Raw genomic sequence first — 26,194 nt, forward strand, 5'->3', positions numbered from 1 at the left:
TATTTTTAACATGAAAACACAAAGCTCAGTTCTATACAATTTATTAATCTTGTCCCACTGAATGAGGAATTATCAAAAGCCTTCAGGCATACACAATTCTAAAAATGGCAGTTTTCCATAAGGAAAGTCCTTCCTGTGTGATGAAACACACAACTTATCAAAACAGGATGCAGTACACAGAGCACATGTGCATCCTTACTTCAATTGTTACAGCATTAGCCCTGCCTAGTTGAATTACTCTTTGGAGTGCAGTTGTATTTGTTTTGGTGTTTTTTTCTCAAAGCAAACACGCTTTGTCCATAACTGTGTGAAGCAAGCAGAGACAACTGGTCACAGAAACGAATACAACTCAGGAAATCGTGCACGGTTGCATGTTAAAGAACACGGTAAACCGCTAAGCCTATTACATAAAGATTATTGTCTACTTGAAAAGGATTACAGTCAGGGTGGCCAGACAAGCCCTGAGATACCATTTAACACAGTCTTTTATGCACCTGATGACTGGATTATCCCAAAACCTGGAGAGCAAGGTTGAAGACACCTTATCTCCCATCTCCTTCGATACTACGCTCCGTGAGTGGCTCAGAGCAATCCTGGAGGTCTGAGATTCAGAAACAAACAAGCAAGCAAACCCTCCTCTTCCCCTTGCTCCACCCTACACAAAGACAGACATAGAAAGAAAGGAAACATTAATTTATAATGCCAATGTTTATTTACATGAGAAAAGGTTTACACAATTTGAAAAGTTGTCTCAGCCAACAATTAATGCATTTGCCTGTCTTCAAAAACAGGATGACTTAAGATTTGGAGACGTGGCTTCAGAACGCTTCAATGATCACTTGGGGAAAAAGTACCAGGAATCAACTAAAACAAAAAATACACATTGAGATGACATTAATTCTGTACAACCAGCCAGTCACAAACTCTTCAACAAGCAACATGCTGCCCTTTCAACCATCTCCCCGCCTAACAATACTTCTGAGTGAGCTCTCTCCCCAGCCTATGGAAAGCACGTCCTCACAGTAACTTTAAGAGTCTCCTGAAACAACTTTGCAACAAGTTTCAACGTTTCAAAGTTTCAAGTTTCTGACTGAACCATCCCTGGAAAAATATCAAAGATTTGTTCAGTTGTTTGTCAAAGGTCTGAGATGCAATACTTCAGTAAATAAATGCTATTTATTGACAAGCCATATAAGGGCAAATGGAATGCAACTTGCTTTCCCATGACATGGACTACACAGATGTTACTTTGCAAACAATTTGGAACTCGACTCACAACTAAGTTTCTCTTAGTGTTTCCATAACTCCTTCCATCTCAAAAAGTGCATATGTCTTCTCTATAGTTCCTGCCAGTGGAGAATTCTTTTTTTTTTTTTTTTTTTTAAAGTAGTTAACAAAAATGAAATTCTAGGACGCATTCTTATTCCTTGAGTGAAAACACATGTTCTATTAAAATGAAAACTGGTCATAAAAGTAAAAAGAATCTTGTCTTTAAAAATCACACTTGAGAGCTGTGGTTATGTCACTTGTAGGAAAAGGGGCTGATTACCTGATTAGCTGGCTAGTGTGAAAAGCAACAAAAGTAAGACAAAGCAACCTTTCTCCTTTAGAGAGAATAAATGTCACACATCTACCTTCCATGATCAAAGTGATGAAAGAAATATTTAGTCTTCTCATCTCTTTATGTGAACTACACTTTCACTTATCCTTAAAATCAACCTCCTCCCACAAGGTTGTTTGTGGGAGGAATTTCTGTCCATGTAATATTTAACAGAGGACAGGCATCACAGTGACAAACCACTATCACCACGCTTACGTGCATAAAAACACCCTTTTCAACAGTACTGTTTCTATGTTAATTTCTATAACAAATGATTAGAGGAGTCAAATGGCATTTGGGGAAAAAAGAATATACCTTCTGGGGAAACAGGATCTCCATTCACAGGCACTGGTGCCTACAAAACAAACAAGAAACATCATCAGTGTTTTGTTTCACTGGTAGCACCTAAACCCAAAGGTATTTTACTGCTGAAGCTAAGAGGTACCAATAAAAACAGATCTTTCTGTTGCCCTCACAGGAGAACTTTCTACTTTACAAACTTCTTTTTTTTTTTTATAGGTACTGTACAAATGCATTTGTTGCTCATAACTGACAGAATAATAATGAGTGGCAGATTAACACCTTATGTAACATAAAGGGGATATTCCTACCGCATTGTCTTTGAGGATAACAGGATTTTCTGTTTACATACTGAAGAGTAAAGAAAATGCCTTTCCAATTATGTTACTCTATGTTTCATTATAAGGTACATGTAAGAGAATACACACACAATTTACATTACATGCCTGCAAACATTTTAAATCAATAGTTATACTCTTTTACAACGACATTTTAACAGAGGAAGAGTCAGTTCTGTGGAGAGCAACAAACTGTTTTAAAACATAAGTCTGTCATTCTCACTCCAGGTCCATTTGAAAGCAGGACACACCACTACTCAGTAACAGTACTACACAGCACAGCCTGTCATATTACCTATAGGACAAGATTAAAGGCAGCTTTAACACCAGCTGGAGGCATGTTCTACACAACAAGGCTGTAGCTGCTCTTACAGTAACCATCCTCCACTGCCCATCCCTCAGCTCCTCACAAACAGGCAAATTCTCCAACTGACTAACTGATGGAGAAGAAAGGGAGCATCTGGGCACCAGGAACACCACAACACTCACCCACACAAATGAAATGAAAAACCGGGAGGACATTGGCTTTTTCCATGACAGAAACCCACCCAAATTCGGCTCACCCAAGCACACAACCCCTGGACTAGGCACTCGGGTGAGCCACGCAACATGGAGTGCCACAGCAGTGTGTGCAAAGCTTCAGGAGAACAAAGCTGCAAAGCCAACACACCTTCTCTGCTGAAAAGCAGAAATTCCTGCCTTGACTAAGAGCACAAGAAAGAGTTGGGGAGCACTTTGCAGGATTTTAGAGGACCCACAAGCTGGGCACAGTTTCGCACTCACACCACGCTGAGGCGAAGTCTTGCAGGCCTGGCTGCCCCCAAGCAGGCGCAGGGCCCGCTCTGCCGAGCAGCAAGTCAAACCCTCTGAGGAGAAAAGGGAACCCACAGCGTTCTTTTTCTGCCTATACCCAGGGCAATTGTGTGCACAGACGGGTTACAGGGCCTGGTGTGACAGGATGTGTCCGTATGACAAATTAACCCAGGACTTCCAGGCCGTACCAGCAGACCACCCCACCTCTTCCCAGCAAAAACCAAAGCTTTATCTCAGGAGAACCAGCAGGAGCTTGCCACTTCTGGGAGAACTGCTCAGAAAGCTTGAGATAAGGACTCAGCACCTTCCCACCAAGAACAGCTCAAAGCTTCACCCGACTGAACCGGGAGCCTGTTCATGACAGAACGCTTCCATCTGGGACACTGCTGGAGGATCCCACCCCCCCCCGTTCATCTGTTTCACAACTTGGCACCGAACAGAAAATTCTGCTTCTACTAAATCCCAAATGGAAAAGCCCTCAAAGGACAAAAAAAAAAAAAAAAAAAGAAAAAATGTAGGGAGAAAGGCAGTTAACAGACTTCCCTGCTTAGATCCGAATTATTCTAAACACACTAGTAAGCACACATGTTCAAATTCTGCTGGAGATTTTTTAAATTACCAGGAAAAGCCAAATATTTTCCCTTGCAAGACATTTTTCTGCATTTCATCAAGAGAGATCTCATCAAGCAAAGCTTTCCTAGTTCGTTTTCTTTCCAGTATTATAAGGGAAGAATTATGTGATAAGTCTGAGAAACAGTGCGCTACTAACTATATATAGATTGTCTTGGAGATTTTCCAATTTAAAGAGTCCTCAGCGGCTTCTTCACAGAGCAAGGGAGCAAGCGGTTCTCGGGATTAATGTTAAACAAAGGTTTGGCTGTCCTGGTCAGTTTTACAGATGGCAACACTTAAAAGCCTGAAATAAACAGTCCATCTTAGCACTAACACATGCAGCTACAAAGCTCTGTTCCTTCTGGGTTTAGTTTTCAACACGTACTAACAGCGAAGCTGAGAAAAGATGAAACAATTTTCAGATGCAAGGGAACACCAGAAATTTTCATCACCTAAAGTGTTACTACTCGATGGGTTTGTAGTTACAGGGGGCTGGTATAATTCTGGCTGGCTCAAACGTTCTGAATGTGTTCCCACATGCACGGATCATCTTCTGATCTCTCTGGGATTGACTAGACACAGCAACTTCAGCAGCCGCAGAATTATTCCTTAGTTTGCCACCAATGCAGATGACAGCACACATGCCCCCTGTCTGCAAACTGAGTCGGTGGAGTGGAAATTCCCTAAAGCCAAACCATTCTAGTCCCACACCTGTAAAAATAATGAAAGGTCAAATAACAGCAAAATAAACCCTATTGGTTTGAACAGGGCTACCTCGGAAACTGCCCCATCAAAAATATCTGATATTCTGAATAGAGCACTGATCCTTCCCACGGTAAGCACTTGGTACGGATTTGTTTTCTATTTGGTTCTGAGTTCGAGTTCCCTTGCTCACCATAAAAAGTGGTTTACAACAATACTTTCTGCTTTTTGTTGTTGTTTTAAAATTCAATATACCTGATTTGGGGCAATTATCACCCACACAAAAAATGTCGTAATAGCGTGACCCAGGAAACAGAAGTGTAGGGAACCTGCCCTCGCTGCACAAGTAACTCAGAAATTTTGCAGTAGGCAAAGTATCTTTCTCACTGTAATTGCATACAAAATCTCTACCTCTGCTTTCATCTAGAAGTTAATAAATGGACTCAAATTAGAAGGAAAATGTATCTGCTTTTAGTTTCAAAACAAAACAAACAACAACAAACAAAAAACCCACAACCAAAAAAAAAAAAAAACCCAGACACAGGCAGCTTTCATTTAAAATTACCACAGCCATTAAAATTCTGCAGCCAACGCTCACGTACTTTCACTTGTGTTTGAAAGACATGAGTGCCTGACAACCAAAGTGGGCAGAGTAGTGTACCAGACAAAAGGGTATCTGCTTAAAATGTGCAAGTCAACTTCCCTGCTTGTACTTAGAGCTTGACTGTCCACCATTCATGTTTCAAGAGCATTTTACTTTTCTTAGTTACCAGAGACTGGAAGCTGCATGTAGTAACACCAGTATTTAAACCAGCATTGCAGCTTTTTTCCCTGTCTGAGAAGTACCAAGAGACAGTAGCCTAAAAAGAAAAAAAATACTTAGAAGAAACTGAAATGGAATGATGGAAAGGAGTATGTGGTGACTTCAAAAACCAGTATCACTTCAAGAAAAACAATGCTGAGGCACAAAAAGGCAGGAAGTGATAACATTTGATAAAAAGCCAAGCATTCAAAATAAACAAGACATTAAAGTTTGATGCAGAGTACTTATTTTATAAACTGGTTTTACTATCCCCATCCTCCCAAAAAGGAAAAAGATTTATTTTTAATTAAGAGACAGAATAATGGATACTGCTAATTTGAACAGATAATTATTTACCTACATGCCTCAAAAGTACAAACAGCACAGAAATCAAACACAAATATTCCTTTGAAAGTTTGTCACCATCCAAACTAAAAGTACATTTGCACTTGAAATTTCAGCTGCATTTCAAACATGCATGAAACATTGTGGTAAATTTTGATATAAGAGGCAAGTATTTGCTTACAGCTGTGACAGACATGTCTAAAAACAGGTTTCAATTCCAAAATCAATTTTTCTTTCATTGAAAGCTTACAGTCCCATTATTCAACATGGGTCCAAACACATTTACAAGTACAAGTGCATAAATGTACAGCAGAAGTTAGGTCTGACACTTCTTTATGACTCAAACTGACTTTTCTGCAGCTGATTTTTTTTTTTTTTTTGCAGTCTTATTTGTGGCAGAATCCCACTCGAGACAACATCCTTACTAGAAGTTTTTTGTTGGAACATTACCTGCACAGAAAGATGCCGTCTCCTTTAATATCTGAACTTGCCCTATCAGTGTGATTACCAAGGCAAAATACTGACCATGTACAGCCCTCATCAGTTAGCTACCCAGGCAGATAAGCACATGTGCACAGTATTTGCCATGCTGACGAGGTCATGAGCACAGACAGAATCACAGTATATGTTAAAAAAGAAAAGAAAAATAGAAGAAAAGTAGTACTTTTGGGGGTACTTCTCTCCATGTAATTTCTGGTAACTTTGTTTAAATTCCATCATCCAAAACAGCAAATTTTAAAGTGGAAGAAATTCTTCCCCACAACATTTGCACATGAAAGCATCAGATCTGCAGGACATTTTTCTCGCCTGAACAGAAAACCTGCATGTTTTAATTTTATGTTAATTTGCAAAATATGACAGGCATTCTTTAAGAAGCATTCAAAAAAAGCACCCCCCCTCTTTTACAGCAATGCATTTAATTATGCAAGTAGACAAACAAAGGATCCCTTTAGTGATTAGGGACTACAGTCAGCTAGTCAATGAGTTCTAACACTGGGTGGTAACTCATGGCAACAGGGGAGACAGAGAAGACAGCAGGCTAGATACAAATAGCAGTCCATCTTGCTATTCAGGATCAGAAGAAACAGTGCTGCAGAGAAAAAAAAAACACACCAGAACGGTAATGAACCTGCCAGAAAATACAATTGGACCACTGCAATAGAAGGTTTATATTATAATGCTTACACTTCCCTCACAACCTTTGTGCTTTTCCTTTTACTTTATAGCTTACATTTTTACTTAATTAAAGAGCATTTCAGTTGTGGAGCTCTGAGTCTTCTTTCCTTTTTATCACTTTTGAAAAAGGGTGGAAAAAAACGTAAGTATTATCCTTACCGACTGCACGATTGATCGGGCATCCTCCTCACTGCAACAAAACGGGCTGCCACTCACCAGAACATTCGTGCTGAAAAATAAAATTAAAAAACATTTTATCCATCAGTGGAAAGCAGCGGCACACAATTAGTACCCATGGAAAAAAAAAACACCTTCACATACAGAGCTCAGATATGGATCTCTGTCATGAAACAAGTAAAAGACGCAAAGTAACAAGTAATGCTGGAAGGGAATGAGTGTTTGGAGTGCTGTTCTTTGTTTCTTTGGGTTTGGGGTGGATTTTAGGCTATAAATTCTATGCTAATGTAAGCAGCGCTCACAGTTACTTCTGGCAGCTCACTTGGGTACAGTTCAGAGGACCACAGTTAATAAACTAAATCCCCTCAAAAAGTCAACAGCAAAATTAACATTTGTAGGAGCTGAACACCACCTAGATGGCTAGCAGGAATGGCATGAATATCCCCTTGTCTCTTGTGCTTTAAAGGATGGTTAGATTCTACAGCAAGCCACCCTCGTGTTACAGTAACCCGCCTGCAGCATTTAGCGAGAAAAATAAACAAACAAGCTAAAAAAAACACAGAGGGAACTCCAGGACTAAACACTTCACAGGTAAGTTTCCCTACAGACTATGGGTATGCATCCTTTCACACCAAAAGTGAGTTTGGTCATGAGCTTTTAGGGTTCTACACAATAAATGGCACGAAGTTCAGTTTCTCAAAGGAAGTTTTTAATTATTTTTAAATTGCATCAACATAAAGCTCCAAGTACCCCTGAAACAATCAGGACCCAAGTTTGAGTACTATCCTGCAGTGTTCTTGCAGTGCTGCAGCAGAACTACCAACCTCTGCAACTGTTAAGGTGTTCAAACACCTGCAAGTCACATTTTTCCAGCACAGTAGAAGAGGAAAGTGACTATCTGAACACAGCCTTCCCCACAGCCTTCGCCCTCTGGTTTAGCCGATGGCAATCCACGTCCCCTGGAAAGCACCACGCAGACACCTGCCCACTCTTCAGGGCCTCTGGTGCCAGAAATGCTGATGCAAGCCCCTCCAGAGAGCTTCATGAAGCCCACTTTCATGTAGATGAGGCCAAAAGCTCGTAATGAGCACCGATGTGGCATTCCCGAAAACAATTAAATCACAGTGACAAGGTTTGCACTGGATTCTGAGATACCCCCCAAATAGTACCAAACAAACTGGGAAGTTTAAGTAATCTGTGTCACTTTTATATAACCAATATATTTTCTGAACTGCTTACCGGTATACCATCATCATACAAGGTGTAATTAGTCAACGACATTCAATTATTAATTAATTATCAATTAAACACATGAGTATTCCTGTTACCTCAAAGTAAAACCAAAGCAGCTCATGCACAGCTGCCACGTGTTGAATACCAACAGTCTAGCACAATACAAAGAGGAAAGATGTGCCTGGATACTTACCATTTAATGGTGCCTCCATCAGCTTTTTTATGAAGCAAAGCTTTCCAGTATTCATGAGTGGATTTAATAATTTCAACAGCAAAATCCTAGTTTACATCAAGGAAAAAAAATATGATTTAAAAGGTTATTAAACAGAAAAAAAAGACATACCTAGTTTATTAACACATGCTGTTTCATGTGTTACTTTAAGGTGCCTCCTTCGAGGCCTCATTAAATTTCTGGAAAATCTAACACCATTTTTTTTTTTTTTTATGAAAAGAAACGAACTTCACTATCTGTCAAATACACTGGCAACACATTCAGGACTTTTCCTCAGTGTGCAGCCAGAAAACAGGAAGCCTGCATGAAAAAATGAAGCCAGCACTCGACGCTAAACAGACACCTACAGCTGTAGAAAACTGTACCACGTCTGAAATGGGACAAAGTGTGAGCTGTGCTCTTCTGTTACGTGTGCACATCAGGGTCAGAGTTAAGGTTTCCCCTCTAGTGGCAAGATCTGCATTTACTTCATTAATTGCCCAATCATATACTTAAGGATTTGCAACAACATAACATGTCAGCTGCTTAATAGCTTTTGCTTCCTTAAAAACAAAAGTAATGGGGGGACAACAACAGAAAAGCTTTAAAAAATAAAAATAAAAAAGAACCCTCAGTGTCCAGATGATGATATCTAGACTGGCTTGCAAAAAGCTGCCAGCAGAACACTCACATTTCCTAACAAGGAGTGACTTGGCAAAGCGCCCCTGGAACATTGTGAACTTCACCAGAGCTGCTGGAGCACAGCCACAGCCGCCTCACCACATCCTGGGTCTCCAGAAACACTTGGGAATTATTCAAGTGCTCCCAACCAGCTATGTCGGGGCATTTAGTGCCTCGAGCCTGAATGGGATATACCCTGTTAAAGCTGTCACTACAGCAGAATTACAGAGCAGGAAAATTTGAAAGAGTAGTTCCTGGGAGAACAAGGGAGAGATCAGGTTAGCCATCCTTAGAGCTTTGTGTTTGATTGATTTAAAAGACAGCTTTAGTGCAGAGGGGAGTCAGGGCATCTCTTTAACCAGACAAAACATGCAAAGTTGTCTGTGCTGGTTAGAAGGCATTTTACAACTTTGATAGCACGCCGCAAGCTGAACTAGCTGACACATGAACATCATTCATTAGGAACCTGTGATTCTTCGCCAAAAAAAAAAAAAAAAAGCCTACAGTGTACAATACATGATTTGCAAAGCATTTTGACACAGATCACACACAATTTCCTCTGGAAAAATCCTGACATTTTCCTCAGCAAGGTCTATCCCCAGGCCCACTTTCAAACACTGGCCATTTTTCCTGTAGGATGTTTAAAAAGCCATTCATTTTTTCTAAAAAAAAAGGTTAAAATATGTTTTAGCCTTCAAGCCAAAAGCAGCTCAAGTGGTCTTAAACAGAATTACCAGGAAAAACTATACCTTGAACAAATACCAAATATGAAAAGATCTGCAGCCTATTGTCTATCTTGAACTGCATAGCCTTGAAAAACGTCCAGAGAATTTATCAATCAAGACTCAAAAAAAGTATCTGAAAAGACTGTCTGTTGATTCCTCTGACAGGAAGAATGAAAATGCTGTGACAAGCACTACAAACCTACAGATGCACATGGAAGTCTTGTCAGGACTGGGGCTGCATGTTTGTCTGTTTTTTTACTGACTTGGCTTGACCATATGTATTTTCCCTGATAAAGTGAAAGATAGCACACATTATTTATTCCTATCCGAACACGTTGTATTAAAAGATGCTTCATTTAAAAATTCTTTTTGTTCAAGGTTCTCCTCCTTTCCAGATCCAAGAACCCTACAATGTATCAAAGAGGCCATAGGACAGAAAGACGCGTCTTTAATTTTGAATTATCTTCACCTTGCCTTTAAATTCTCCATTGAAAGCAAACCCATTTTCTGGTTTACCATCAGGAACTTTATATAACCGGAACCACTCGATCGTAGCCTCAAGGTAACCCGGCTTGTGCTTCCTGACATCATCAATATCTGCAGGTTTGAAAAAACAAAACAACAACAAAAAGGTCATTTTTACTCTCAGTTTCTGTGACATTAATTTTTCAAAGTCTCATAAAGGATTTGCAAGCAATTTGGTTTCACTAAGTACTTTCAAAGTCATTGGGGAACTCCACTTTATTACATTAGCTGCCCAAAGCTGATATTTTATGATTTTACCACCACACTAACCAGGTAAACCAGTTGCCTCCTGCTCTTCATTAATTAAAACCCAAAGGGACAATGAATAAAAGGGCCATAGTTATGGCAGGAAAAGGAAGAAAGTTCCTTATAGACTTTCATCTCAATAGCTACCTCTTGCAATACTTAAGATTATTTCATAAGATTTTTTTTTTCCCCAGCTACTGTAGGGTCTACAGGCATTTTTTGATAATGGAAGAACAGCAGAGAAAAACAATTTCAACACACGGATTTTAAACCAGTATCTCAAAACTAAATACAGGCTCGACTTCTCAAAGTTGTATTAAAGGCATACCTCTGCTCTTTAATTCCAAATTCAGCCCTTAGATACACGGAAGTTAAGTGCCAAGAGCGTTAAGCACTAAGTTTGCTGATAACCCTGTGATATCTGCATCCGTGCACAGTGATAAGCAAGCTCTGCCTCTGCCTCCACAGTCCTCCTGTGCAAAGATGGAAGAGGAGACCAAGAGGAACTCAGGCCATGTCGGGGGCACCCCTGGGGGTGAAAGATTAAAAGCTCAGGGTAACACTGCTCAAGGGCTGTATTTTTTGAGGCAAAGGTTCACTCTGTGAACTCTTCGTGGTGAATGGAGCCAAGTCGTGGTGAATGGAGCCAAGTCCAGCTGGAGGCCAGTCACTAGTGGCGTCCCCCAGGGCTCGGTGCTGGGGCCGGTCCTCTTTAATATCTTCATCGATGATCTGGACGAGGGCATCGAGTGCACCCTCAGTAAGTTCGCAGATGACACCAAGTTAGGTGCGTGTGTCGATCTGCTCGAGGGTAGGAAAGCTCTGCAGGAGGATCTGGATAGGCTGCACCGATGGGCTGAGGTCAACTGCATGAAGTTTAACAAGGCCAAGTGCCGGGTCCTGCACCTGGGGCGCAATAACCCCAAGCAGAGCTACAGGCTGGGAAAGGAGTGGTTGGAGAGCTGCCAGGCAGAGAAGGACCTGGGAGTGATGGTGGACAGTCGGCTGAATATGAGCCAGCAGTGTGCTCAGGTGGCCAAGAAGGCCAACGGCGTCCTGGCTTGTATTAGGAACAGCGTGACCAGCAGGGCTAGGGAGGTGATCGTCCCCCTGTACTCAGCTCTGGTGAGGCCGCACCTCGAGTACTGTGTTCAGTTTTGGGCCCCTCGCTACAAGAAGGACATGGAGGTGCTTGAGCGGGTGCAGAGAAGGGCGACGAAGCTGGTGAGGGGCCTGGAGAACAAGTCCTACGAGGAGCGGCTGAGGGAGCTGGGCTTGTTCAGCCTGGAGAAGAGGAGGCTCAGGGGCGACCTTATCGCTCTCTATGGGTACCTCAAGGGAGGCTGTAGCGAGGTGGGGGTTGGCCTGTTCTCCCACGTGCCTGGTGACAGGACGAGGGGGAATGGGCTTAAGTTGAGCCAGGGGAGTTTTAGGTTGGATGTTAGGAAGAACTTCTTCACTGAAAGGGTTGTGAGGCACTGGAACAGGCTGCCCAGGGAAGTGGTGGAGTCACCATCCCTGGAAGTCTTTAAAAGACGTTTAGATGTAGAGCTTAGGGATATGGTTTAGTGGAGGGCTGTTAGCGTTAGGTTGGAGGTTGGACTCGATGACCTTGAGGTCTCTTCCAACCTAGAAATTCTGTGATTCTGTGATTCAAACATCTCCTGCTGCTGCACATATCCCATGTTACTTGGTCGTCCTGTGAGGAGGCTACCACCACTCCTGGCACCTGCAGTAAGGTGGTCCTCAACTGTCTGAGTATCAGCCCCCTGGCAAATGAATCCTCTGGCATTGGGCTTTTCCATGTAACCATGAGTGCAATCTTACCTGATTCTGCTACAATAAAGCATTTTGCCCTGTCTAGAAGCCAAGTACTTTCTGCAGCTGGTGTAACCCTTCTCTCTGCATTTATTTCCCTCTAACAGTCATTTCTGACAGAAATGGGAGCTTTTTATTGCTGTGCTTTGTATGCGGTCCTCCGTTTATTTTATAACCTCACTCTGCCCAAGCCACCTTCTACAGTGCTCTTCTCCTTCTCTAGTGTTCTGCAAGTTACTTGCTCATTTCTCCCTTCCTGTTTTCTTAGCATCTCACCCTCTCTTGGCACACTGCTCGCCTGTTTCATGCTATTCTCCAGTAGACAAGCCTTGCTCACTGACAGCTCCCGGTTGCCAGCGTGACTGCTGATGGATGGTCTTCTGTCTACCCAGCTCCCTTCATTGCTAGAGGTTTTCCAAAGGCGCTCAGTCCATGGGATTAACACCCAGCTGTGCCCTTTCCATCTTCAGGTGCCTAAATGCCTCCTTAAAATCTAGTCTGAGCCCAAACAAGGATATTCAAGTATTTCTAGAGACCAGCACAAGACTTTTTACCTTCTCTTACACACCGCTCAACTCTGTAGAGGCTGCTGAGGGAGATGACTTGTGGACTGAACTGTGAGACCAAACATCCACAAGAAGACAGGCTGAGCACACTCACACATCTTGTAGATGCCACTCCCGAATTCCACTGGATCATACATTACCCACAGAATAAAGCAGAAAACCTTGAAGAACCCTACGTAAATTTTTGCTTCTGCACACACTTAATAGAGCTACGTGTTTATGGACTCGGAGTAAAACACAGTTTGAACTTGGCTGCTGGCCATCTGCCTGTAGAAGATTAGGGAGTTGCACTGGCAGAATCCCAGAAAAAAAAAAAAAAAAAGCAAGGGCACATAAGGCTGTGCTGGAGGCAGGTCTTTTAGCTGGAATGCAGTTTTAAGAGTACAAGAAGCCTTTCACAGAGGTCGGTAGAGGAGACCAACAAAGAAGGAATGACTTCGAAAAGGGTGGTCTTGGTCGGAGCCAGGATGCTTCTTTTGGACCCTAATAAAACTACAGCTCCAATTCCAAATGCATCAGTTGCAGGGCTCCAGTGCATCATCCAGTTCTCTCCAAGCAAGGGAACTGCCCTCCTCCCATCGAGCCCTCGTGATCTCCTTCTCTTGTGAGGTTTGAACTCACGATTTCAAGTACTTGCTGAAGAGACAGTATCTCCTCAAGTCTGCAAAGCAAAGCAGGCTGCCGCAGCAATTTCCTTGACTCCCAGTGGTGGATGAACTCCAGGTTTCTGTCTCCGGTCACTGCTTAAATTCAAGCATACTTTCTCAGACTGCTGCTCTTTTTTTCTGGTTCCTGTTCCAATAAACCTCTCACCTAACTCTGCTTCTCCATTCCTTTGGCTTGGCTATTTGCCTCCCATTCCCATAAAAAATTGTTCATCAAAAGTGCTTGACTGTCTTCTAAGTGACACTTGAGCCCCTCCCCATCTGGCATTCCTTATTTACAGGCTTTGTTTATCATTGTTAAAAGGACCCAACTAACAGAATAAGGCTTCAGGACAGGCTTTCATTACCTCCTTCACAAAGGGACAATCACCTCCAGGGTCAGAATGATCTCTGAATTTCACGTTCTTACTACTGAAAATACAGGTCTGATTCAGTTTACCTAAGTCAGGCATAGTGCTGTAGCATTATATGACCCCTAAACTACTGACTGCTGTATATTCTGAGGGCTTAAGAGGAGGGACAGCGGTTGCTTATGTTTCCCTGGTTCCTTGCAAGCTGTTCTCCTTCACCCGCCATGCTTTACTTTGCTTTTCCTTATTATGATGGCCAGCTACAGGACACCAAATGAAGCTTAAGCTGCTGACAAAACAAAAAAAAAAGAAACTGCATTATAATGGGAGCTGGTGGGCAAGCAGCAGGAAAAAGCACAACCAAAAAAAAAAAAAAAAAAATCAATCCTGTTGCTGTGGAGTCAGCACACAGCACAAAATACACGGAAAACAGCAGCTCTGCCATCACTCAACAGCTAGCTCTTCAGTTTATTAAAAGGCACCATAGAAAAGCTTAGAAGACAGCTTGAAAGACACTTTCTTTGAAAGCCAAAAAGCATCTTAGGGGCATCAAGTGGAAGAAGATAAAAATATCTGAAGATAACAGAACAAGCAAAGAAAGGTAGAAGAAAATATAATGATAAGCAGTATAGTCATATACCGCACTCCTACCTATAGAAGCAGTTGTGCATTATGAGGAGGAAGAAACGAGTCGGAGTTAGATGTCCTCTCCACAGCACACAGTGACCCTGACTGCTCGCCTTTCCTCAGAGCTTGTGCTCCCACTGATGCAAAGGAGGCTAAGCGTGCACGGAAGCAGCAAGCACGTAGCTAGCGTAGTACGGTTTCATCTCTGCAGGCAAGCCCTCAGAGTGGCAGAGACCAGCAAGGTCAGGCTCCTGCAGGTCCATTTTCAACGTGTATCCGCCAGCTCTGTGTGGCGATTCCTTTCAATTGCCTACATACAACCACAGATCCCATTTTTCCGGGCACCAAAGTTAAGCAACAAGGGTTAAAAAGAATTGGCTAATCACTTGAAGGGTTGCAGTTGAGGCTCAATAAGGAAAATCTCAAGAGGCTGGCACGAACAACTGCTGCTAGCTCTCTGTCAAGGGAGCGAGCCAATGCAAACGCGGCTCCCAGTTCTATCAGGCTTTACAAAAGGGAGCGACAAAAGCATTTGTACAAAACTACCATTTTTAGTACAACAGATGCTGCTTCTTGCAAGCAAAGCTAAAACAACATGCTTGCAGCAAGCTTTCTAAACAAGGTCTGTGGGAAGGGAGGACATATGTTTTTAATAACATCTTATAAACATTTACAGGAAGCAGCAGCTACATTCCATATAAAGGCATTTGGTGTATTTTGTGCAGCGTGGTGTGAGGGAGTAGGAGGGGAGCCCCAGCACAGATAATTAATTCCTTTATATTTAATGCTTACACAAATCCACAACAAAGGTTTTCAGGGCCTCTGCTGCTGCTCTGCATATAAATACACTAATATGCAAGGCTATATAACAATATACGGGACAAAGCGTGCAAGAGACTTCTTCCCCCATTGAGGGTTTGATCACGTAAACTCAAAAAGCCAATCTGGAGTTGGACACTGGCAAAGAAGCACAGTAACAGAGCACAGTTAACTATAGCAGAGCTGGCAGAAATCGCCAACTGCTGCTGAACATATTCAGGGTTCTTCCCAGTGAGCAGTGGTGGAAAATGGTTGCTAAAATCCCAGGCAGGTAAATCACCTCGGAAATGCCATCCAGCATTCGGGATTTGTCTGATTCACCTCAGGCAGGTAAAACCACCTTTTGAGAGTCAGACCTTCCAGTCTCCAGTCTTTCTGCTTCAACTGCAGGTCACCTGCAAAACCTCTTGTCCGACACGAAGATGCTGCACTCATTTAGACCAAATTACAGCACCAAAATATTGCTCGCCCTTCCTGAGCCCAATCTTGCGAAGCGCATCAGATATGTATGCGAATTTCAATGCCTTAAATTCAATCCAAATTATGAGATAAGCAGACAGGCAGCCTTTCCAGTCCAAGAATCTGTTTTTTCTCTTGGCCAGTATGCTACATTAAAAAAAAAAAAAAAAAAAAAACAGGCCTATTACACTGCCAAGATTTAGTGTTTCAGTGTGCTGGGAGCTTTTAGGCCCTCTCCCAGACCCTGGTCTGAAGTTACTTTGCTGGCCATCTGGCTAGCAACTGCCTGAGCAGAAAGACAGCGCAGTGGTTTTCAGGCAGATACAAAGGCAGATCTTATTGAAACAGATAAATCTGAACATGTCCAGGTATCGGTTTAAAAGGAGGTTTCTCATCCAGACACCTGCACCTCATGCACAGCTTGTATCTGGAGATTGTCCCTGCACCCAGCCACATTAAGTGCTCTAACAAAAAGCAGGTTACCTTCCAAAAGTCAGCCCAAAGACACCAAGTCTCTGCTATTCCCACCGACGACACCGTTCCCACTCGAGGAGGTGCTGAGCACTGTCTATCATTCCTCCGGGTTGTCACTATAAACCAGAGTTTTTCATTGCTCTGCGTGAAAGAGGGAGTTCTAGGCAGGGTTTCCAATTTAAAACAGTATTTATCAATAAATGCCTGCAGGACACAGTGCAGCGGAGTGCGATGAATAAACAATGAGGGCTGCTCAGAAGTTGGGACTGCTCAGTTTTAAGTTCTGTGAAGGCTCAGAAAAATCAATTGCACTTACGAGAACGATCACAATCCCAGAAGGAGAATATACAGAGTACCTGGGGTGTGCTTAAAGCAGCAAGAGGAGTTAACACACTGCGCGGGCTCAGGATGGGGTTTGCAAGTAATCACCACTCTGCTGCCTCGGAATTATCTTTTCCAAATGTTCACTGGGGGCTGTGCACATACTGAGCTGAAAGCAAATGTGAGGATTCTCAGTCTGATTCAAAATGTTTAGCAAATGATATAAAAACGAGTGGACAGACAGTAGGCGACACTTAGCCTCATCTTTCCCTAGGAGGCCACTACCGGAACATAGCAGCACATCAATTATTGACGGAGATAGCGGTTGCATCCGTCGCTGCTGTCTGTCCCTTCTTGCTGAAATAATTAACATCTTTGGGAAGGGGGGGAAAACAAGTATAAAGGGACATATTGTACTGCCTACTTCAACAGATTTGTTTGTTTTCAGAGCGAAGAAGGGCTGCTGTTAAACACTAAGCTAGTCATGTTTTGGGAGAGCAGATGAGGGGGGCTTTTTTTTTTTTTTTTAAACAACTCCAACCCTTCAGGGAAATCGTTTTAAACTGGGTAAGTATTTCTCCCATGTTCTGAAGCTCGTGAGGGCAGCTCTTTTCTTCAGGTTTTGCGTCTATTCTTTGATAAGAAAGGATGCACACAACAACCACAGGAAAGGGTTTCATTAAAAATAATAATAATAATAATAACGAGACTCTTACTCCCTTCCCAAACAAACCAAAGCTGTATCATAGCTAACACATCAGTCGTTACCTTAAGAAAAAAAGAAAAAGCATACACAAACCAGGGCTTTCAAATGAAGTTACTTAACCCAGTGATAGAAACTGTCTCAGTTTTACCTCTACTTACTGGACTCCTTTTCCTTTTAAATTCTCTAATCCAGTTTTCTGATAAAACTCTCACAAATTATTAAGGAAAAATAGGTAAGAGTAAGCAGAACACCACGCAGAAATAGGATGCTAACTGCTTATCTTTAAACCACTAATGCTTATACCACATTATAGAGATTTAAATTGAAACTAACATTAGCAGCAAACTATTACTATTTCCTTAAACTGAACTTATTAATTTCTGCCAAATTAAAGAATCATAAATTTTATATTTTAATCTGCATCAACCCAAGAGTTTTTTTTTCCTCACTGCTTCTTCTCCCCTTCCCTCCCCACAACTCAAGTATTCCTCGTGTCAAAGCCACCTGCAAGAAAACTGCATGAAGGGCCACCAGCCCAGTGATATGCTTTATGTTCAGAAACCAGGAAAAAGCTCCACTGGCTGAGAAACATAATTCCTCAAAAAACTACAGGATACCCCTCCTGCTAGGGAAAGGCCGTTCTGTGCCTTGGAGACACCTGCCAACAAAGAACAGGCTCTGACCATACACACCTAATGCTATATATGAGATTTTTGGTCTCATAACAATCATTAACTCTCAGACAAAGCTCACTTCATTATCGTGATTCCCAGTATGACTGTATTTGAGAAAGTGAACCTCTGTTTATCCAGAGAAGAGTTGCATTTTACCTGTGCTGTAAAAACCTAACTCCCTCCAGGTTTACCATAATTGTATCTTTTTCTTTAAATAAATAAATAAATAAATAAAAGGAATATACCTCCCACTCTATTCACACTACTACACATAAGCATTTTACTTCTTGAATTCCATTTGGATATCAGAAGCAAGGTCACAGGGAGGACTGCACAGGATATTTCACCCTGCAAAGCTGGTCATCATCAGGGCCGATACTAGGGTGATCTGCTTCAGCAGCTTACGCTGCAAATTTCCAAGCTAAAAGGTGAAACCTAATCGCTCTTATTAGGCAACAATCCCTGGAAGTAACCCAGTTACAAATGACAAAATGTTGAAAATGTACAGCCCTTCTCAGAATGCAATACAACGCCCACAAATACAAAAGGAAAAAAACACTTTCAGCAAGGAAAACAGTGTAGTACGTCATCTGAGTGAGTAAATATGTACTACTACAAAGGAAGTAAGGCTAATTTTAAGAGGTCACTTTCTAAGGGAATTGTGTTTATGAAGTCAAAAGACTTTCTGCCTGACACGCCCTCTTGAAAATCCCAGTGAACCATTAGAATGAAAACACACATGCCCTTTGCGAAGGAAATATCTGAATTTAAACAATGAAAAAAAATAAAAGTTTTTGTTTCTTGCCTATCTACCTTTTCTTTTCCTCCGTGGCCCAAATTCAGGTACAATTGTTGCAGTTGCTGACACAACTTGCTATAAGATAGGTGGAACTACACTTACCGTGGATATTCTGGGCTTCCGGGTCATCCACACCGATGGCAATTATCTTCCAATCTGTCTCTCCTTCATCAACCATACCTAAAACACCCAACACCTTCACTTTAACAATCTCACCAGAAGAACGAACCTGCAAAAAGAACATAATCTCAAAAAGGTTTGGAAAATGCTACACGGAATTCATCTTTTATGTTGCAGACAACATGGCTTGCTACCTGTTCAGCCAGCAGCTACCAGAATTACAAGATCAATCTGTAAACCAGATACACATCACCTTCATGTTAGCAGCCTTTCTCCTACCTTGTCAATTCTTAAAACTTCTCTTCTCCCATCAGCATTTAGTTAAGGAGACAACGCAAGCTACAATATTTGTCCTTCTCTTCTACCCTACGTCCCCACACACTTTCTTGATCTTTGTCCCACTTTGCAAGTCAAAAACACCTCTTACTCATTTTCTAGCTCTTTCATGCCTGTTGATTCTCTGCTTTCTCAACTCCTGGTCATCATCTGTCTCTTGGACACACACACACACAGAGGCACCCACCCACTCCCAAAACATGAGCACAACTCTTTTTTGCATTCTCCTGGGGACCTTTTTCACAGCAGGTACTATTTCCTTTCAACTCTTTCTGGCTTCCCTCAAATTCAGCTTTAGGTTCCTTCACTCAAGTGAAGCCACCTTTGCTAAGGTCACCAGTTAAATTTCCTTTTCCCTTACATAGTTCAAGAGATCCCTCATCCAAACTCATTAATTTCATTTACCCTATCTTTGGTACCGCAGAGGATTCTTTGCTGCCTCCAGATACATGCAAGTTTCTTTCAGTGAGCTAAACCTTTCCTTTACACCTATTATTGGTGTTTGCTGTGCCTCTTTTTCATCCACCCACTCCTTATCTCTTAACTGCGACAGGTTCCTCTTCTCCTCTAAAGAGGGATCTGTTTCTTTTTGCACCCATGGGAGAACTCAAACCTACCCCCTATGCGGATTTGACCTTACAATCTTACGTGCATGACACTGACATATTTCTTCATCTTTCAGAATGCCAGTCTTATCTCTAGTACTGCTAGTAGGGGAAAAAGAAGTCTTTTTTTTTCCTTCCTGCAAATCTTAACCCTCTCGTCCTCCATCCAGAACACACTGTCCAGCTATACAACTTCAGAGTGTCCATCTCCAGATTTCTCTTTTATCCAGCACCCAGACTTTACAAGATCCTTTTTTTTTTTTTTTACTGTTGTTTTTAAATCCACCATTTTCTTATCTATTCTTAGACCCTCTGCTCATATTGTAGTCACCCCAAGACTGACTACTGCCACCTTTTCTTGTTTCCCACCTGCCATTCTCTTTCAAAAGCTATTACCAAATCATTGAATTAATCTTGATAAAAACCAACCTTTGAACCGATCTCACAAACATCAACAGGATCATTATCCCCACAACATCCTGTAATGTCATCTTTATGGTTTGGATCTTCCCAGGTCTGTCAAAGGAAAGAGAACTATGAGTTACCAACTGGTCTGCAGTTACAATTCACCTAACCACTAAATTACTGAGATTAATACAAACACCAACAAAAATGTCAACTTGCTGAGAATGGACTTGCTCAAAAAAAAAAAAAAAAAAAAAGACTCCAAACAAACCATGGACTGTAACAAATGGATCAACTGCATCAAAGACACAGAAGACACTTTATGATATTGCAGTGATCAAGTCAGAGGAGCCAGAACATGTATTTTTCTAATTACCAACACTTGTGGGATTAAATTAGGATATTCTACAACGACATTTTTACTATACTCTTTAGATACACCCACACTAACTTAAGTTGCTTTCGAAATCATCTAGACTCTGAGCTTACCAAGCTCCTGGGTATGGAATTGTCAGTATCCAACTGACTTTATTTTCTGAATTTAGGTCTGAAACTTTTCTGAGTGTTTTTGCATACAAAGATGCGCACAAGCCCAAGAACTGCCAGCAGCTTGAGACCAAACAAGGTTCCCTGAGATACAAGTTCAAATCCCTGCTCTAAGCTCCATATGAGCAAGGAATCACAGCGAGCTTAGTACAACTTTATAAAAAGGCCAGTACATGTTTTGTCTCTTACTTGCTTGGAATGAAAGACATCATTCTACAGTTGAGAAGTTTTTCTGGTAAGAATTTTATGACCATTGAGGTTTTGTGGAAAAGATGTTAGAAAACCATCTACAAGGAGCTATACTGCTAGCTCCAGCTGTCCACGGTCAAGCCTCCAACTCATACTCTTGTTCTTGAGAACTTGACTGATGCTACAACTGTGAAAAGCAAATGGTCAGGTATTTAGATAGCAGCATCATTACCAGAAAAAAATGACAGAAGTGGAGTCAAGAGAGAATTTCAGCCTAAAACTTATTTTTCCAATATTCTTCCAAAGCACTCATTTAAGGCTTCATTCTATCAGTGCCATTCTCTAGCCCAGCTGCACCTCTCCACCTGTAGTTTCTGTAAGAATGGAAGGGAAGCTAGCTAGGAATGGTAGTGTTATCTAGACAGCACAGCAATTCCTGCAACAATTACACTCCTAGAGTAATTTTTCTTCTCTGTTCCAGAACATAGAACAGCCGCCACAAATATGTATCAGCCCTAGCATATAGCTAAAAGAATTTCTGGCAACTGCTGACCCTGATGAAAAGTCCTCTTGAGATAGTGGAGACCCAGAACTGGATCAGGCCCAGGGTTTGTGATAGTAGCTAGTAAGAATCTGGAGTATTGTTTAGACTTGGACAAGTATAATGATCCAAGTGACCTTTTAAAGTCATTACAGGAAAAAAAAAAAAAAAAAAAAAGGAAAGACAATTATCTCCAGCTGTATGACTGACAAGGTAGTAAAGGGAGCTGAATGTATCTCTTGGGGAATGTGTCATCAGTCCAAAATAACGCCCTTTGTGCAGGAAGATATTTAAGTGTTCAATTTTGGCTTTGTACGAAGGCACAAACAAATTTCAAAATATTAAATGGAACTCTTGGTTCCCAACAATGCCTACTTGGAAACTCGGACTACTCAGACTGCTGACTGGATAAAGACTTCACTGTCCTCCTCCACCACCTACCTGGTATCTCCTCTTCAGGGAGGAAATATGGAAGCAGATTTTCAGGAGTAAACTTTCAGTGCTCATGCATTTAAGTGTAAAGAAATATTTTTTTTAGTTTCATCTTGATCATAAATACTACTTTCAATCCAATGTGTTATACAGAGTAATGAAAAAAAAGTTTTAAAACTTTAATTATGTTAAAAATTTCAGACATTAATTGTTTTTTCTCCAAGACTCAAAGTTTTGAAAGTGCCATGATCAGTAAAGTCTCCAAATTCAGAGCAAAGTTAACTAAGGCAGTTGAGGTTTAATCTAAAGAAAAAGTCCTTGTGTTCCTCTTTCTTAAAGATATTAAGAAATAATATCAATTAACATTCGTGCTGCAATACACGAAGATCCTAACTGAGTTTAAAAATGTCTTGCTTAAACAGGAAGGGGCTACTTGAACAAATATTCTGAATGCCAGACCACAACAGTTTATTTTTCACTATGGTATATGGATGCAGGCTAAAGACTCAAGATTTCTTCATCATTTAAATCCTTCCTGAAACTGAGCTTGTATTTATACCCACACCCAAATTCTGATCCAAATTTACAGACAAAATAAAGCTTCAGATAAAAAAATCCTAATTTACAAATTATCAAAGAGAACCATCTCTCTTGCAACTGATTTGCATTCCGGCAGTACTCAAGATTTACAAGGCAATTTCCACAGAAGACAGAAAACTTTCACCATTATAACAAAAATGTTACCTGAGGGAGGGCACCATAATTCCATATATAACCCTTGTGAGGAAAGATATTTGCCACATATCGGAGCTTGTCTTTCTTTGTATCTTGCTTAATGGGATTCAACGGCTCCTCGGTGGCAATCTAAACAGATCGTGAAAGACAGAGAGAAAGGAAGAAGTGTCAGATGGAAAGCAATTCATCCCGTACCCAACCAGTTAGCTCCATCTGGGAGCACGTGCTTGTTGTTCGAGGAGTATTAAAAGCATGATGGCCTTGCTCTAAGTCTCGAGAGCCATGTTCAAAAAGCTGCTTATTAAGGTTTTAAATAATGCTGTGAAGTATGCAAGAAAAATGAATCCAGAAGGGAAAGTCATAAATTTCTGAGGAGACTGTCCCAGTCAAACAGAAATGCTGAAAGAAACCTAAGTCAGAGGCTCCTGCGCTTGAACTTTGGTACAAATTCAACAAAGATACAAATGGTGAAAGTTCTTCAGACAACAGGGGCTTTGACAGCAGCAGGGGAATTGTTTCAGCGTCATCTCACCCACCCCCCATTCATTGCTCTCCTACTGCATACACCCCTTCTCTCCATCACCTCTCAGCAAACAAATGCTTTTTTAGTGGGGACAAAAAAAGCTTGCTGGCTTGGACCAAGTTCAATTAGCGTTAGAAGGTGTTTTTACTCCTGCAGTAGTGCTCCCAGAAGGACTGAGCTAATTATTGCAAAGCAGCTTATTACTGTCATCATCCCCCCAAAACCTCAAATACCAACCCGCTGCCATGAGTTACCCACCACACATTACCTACTTCACCTGAACTGTGCTTTTGCCACTCCTCACCACAACAAAACCCCTGTTAGCTTGACTCATCTGAACCAGCTCACATTTGTTACAGATTTTGAGCACACCCTGGCTCAGGCCATACCAGCTTGTACTCGCATCCATTTTAAAACACCCTTGTCATTTAGCTAGAATAATAGCAGCAAAGTCATCCCAAATGAATTCTTTTTCAGACCACACTGTCCTGTCAACAGCAGGCAGTTACTCTGTAAGTAACCCCCCCACATTTCTGTTTTCACACCTGATTCTGCATGCTTCCTACGTTAATGGTAAAGACTCTGAATATGCCACCTGGGGTTTTGGCAGAAGTGGAGCTCAGCACTGTTTTCTCTTGACAAGAACCGGTGCAAAGATTAACTGACAACGGTGGGCAGGGACCAATACAATTTCATAAAGAGCACTTTGAATAGAATCTACTGAAGAACAAGAGAAATGCAACACATTCAAGGTTTCATTTCCTACAGTCTCCACTCCAAGCGAGGGAATCTCAGCACACAGACACAGATAAGAGCTGGTGCTGGCACCATGAGTCTGCACTGAAGGACTGTCAGGCCATGATGACAAGGCAAGGCAACTCTCTGCCTTACTTAACACAGGAACCTTATGTATTGCACCTGGGCTCATACCAAGCCAGAAAATGTCCAAGCCCTCTGATTTCTGAACCTCACAGGACAGCAAACCTTTCCACACTCAATGAAACATGCCAAGAAAAGAAGGAGAGCAACATATGCTTTAAGCAATGGCTTCAATGGCAAAGGGAAACTCTGAAAAATAGAGCTCAGCTTCTGCAATAAACCATCCTAAAATACAAGCTGATTACCCAAAGTAGCCGTACTTCTGGAATTAAAACTCAGGCAATAAACGCAGTTCAAATGCTACTCCAGCATCAGGGAAAGGAGAAAAAGTTCTGAACCAAGAGGCCAGAAGGCTCCTTGGTATTATTTTTAGTAGTCGACGTAGCTTAACAGCTCAACCACAAAATTCCTTGAAAGCATCTGGAAAGCATTTCTAAAACTATTACAAATGTTCAGGAAGATAAGAAACATCCTGGTGAGGTCTGTTGTTTCACCAACTCTACAAATGAAGCATTACTCAGCTTCTACATTACAAGAGCGGAGGAACAACCACTGGGCTCTCCTTTCAAAACATCTTCCAGCAGGAGCAGATACTTCAAAAGAGCAAGGCCCTGACGTAGTTTTTGTCACAAGGAAACCTTTTTTCATTTGCCACTCCATTTGTCAGGACGTAGCCTATCACACTACCATTTATACGCTGGAAGTGAGAGGATTTAGAGCCTCTGAACCGAATGTTTTACAAGCGAGCAGCAGGACAACTAAGCAGCAGAGCCCTAGAGTGCTGGGCTTAAGGTGGGCTGTGCTCTGCTGTCTGGAGCTGGCAGGAAGCAGTGCTCACCTGCAAAGGGGAAACAATTACAACCTCAGCACCTTACGTGTAAAGAGCAATCCACACCGATTAAACTCTGAATACTGAACCCCACCGCGCTGCTGTAACTTCCGTCAGTGCCCATATATTCAAGGTATTTTTCTTATTTACCTCCATTTTTGCGTTTGTCCAGCGAGGCACTTCCACGACCATATTAAACAGGACCTAAAACAGAAACAGGGAAAGAACTGAAAATAAAACCCACACGGTAACTAGCATTTTGCAGTAAGAAATTCTCTCTCCTGCATTCAGCTGCAGCAAATCTCACTTATTCCAGCTGCTTTTACATAAAGTACACTTCACTGAGTTCCTCACAGTACCATTCAACCTCCCCAGTTCATCCTCCACCCCCGTTCACCTCTGAGAATGCAAACAAGGAGTAATGGAGACACACGTGATGCTTTTTATTCCAGTATCAGTATTACCCTTCACACAGTGTTCAATAAGCCTGTGGAATGGTTTGGTTCATGACGAGGCAGTGCTCAGAGCAACTGGCAAAAAGGATTGGACATTTCTATAGGAAAGAGTCAGCTCCCCTCAGGCACTGGTAAGGGCAGTGTCTGCCCCCACCACAGGGATTTATTTCTTCAGGTCTTCCTTTTGTCACCATACAAAAAACATAACTGCTGACAACTCTCAGTCCAATCTGGTTGACGTGAGGCCAAATGAATCCAGAAGTGATGGCAGAGAAAGGACATGGACACAGGCACTTCGTGTTCGCATAAGCCTTCTTCCCAGCAGAAACAGAATGAAAATTGTTTAAGAATTTTTAAAAAGACATGAGAAAAGCGATGTGTAACTGCTGCAAGCTCTCTTCTGAAGCTGTCAGGGCCAAGCACTAAGGAGGACAGAGTATTAATCAAAATGGGTAACTAGGCCAAACCACCCAGCAATGCCTATGACCTATTTTCTTCACAATTATTGAAATAACCCCAAATATCCCACTGCCTGGGACATCTCTCCATACAGAAAGAAAACTTGTGTTGGTATTAAAGGATGGCACCAGCTCAGGAAATACTAAATATGGTTTTGAAGATGTAAGTAGGAAAAATAAAATCAAACCAACTGAAGAATGGCGCTGACTTGAACTACACTGCAATGAAGGCTGTAGCAGACACTTAAATACTTGGATTTTCCTCTTTGTATCCTACAGCTGCAACCAACACACACAATTAGGAGGGTCAATGCCACAGTCAATTGATTAATGTCAATCCAATGGTTCTGTGATCTCCTCTCCCAACAGGAATGGGG

General features: G+C 41.7%; 1 protein-coding gene across 1 annotated transcript in view; it reads right to left on the reverse strand.

Moving 5' to 3' along the window:
- Nucleotides 1-693: 693 nt before the first annotated feature.
- Nucleotides 694-26,194, reverse strand: part of PPA2 (inorganic pyrophosphatase 2) — a 35,958-nt gene continuing 10,457 nt past the window's right edge. The window contains exons 4-12 of the mRNA XM_084517209.1: nt 25,055-25,108; nt 22,683-22,802; nt 20,255-20,341; nt 18,867-18,993; nt 10,185-10,312; nt 8,292-8,377; nt 6,848-6,917; nt 1,916-1,955; nt 694-864 (exon numbers count right to left, since the gene is read on the reverse strand). Coding sequence (XP_084373335.1) covers nt 836-864; nt 1,916-1,955; nt 6,848-6,917; nt 8,292-8,377; nt 10,185-10,312; nt 18,867-18,993; nt 20,255-20,341; nt 22,683-22,802; nt 25,055-25,108 — 741 coding nt within the window. The 3' untranslated portion in view covers nt 694-835. The remainder of the gene's footprint in view (nt 865-1,915; nt 1,956-6,847; nt 6,918-8,291; nt 8,378-10,184; nt 10,313-18,866; nt 18,994-20,254; nt 20,342-22,682; nt 22,803-25,054; nt 25,109-26,194) is intronic.

Source organism: Aythya ferina (genome assembly GCF_964211825.1).
Source record: "Aythya ferina genome assembly, chromosome: 4".
Taxonomy (NCBI): domain Eukaryota; kingdom Metazoa; phylum Chordata; class Aves; order Anseriformes; family Anatidae; genus Aythya; species Aythya ferina.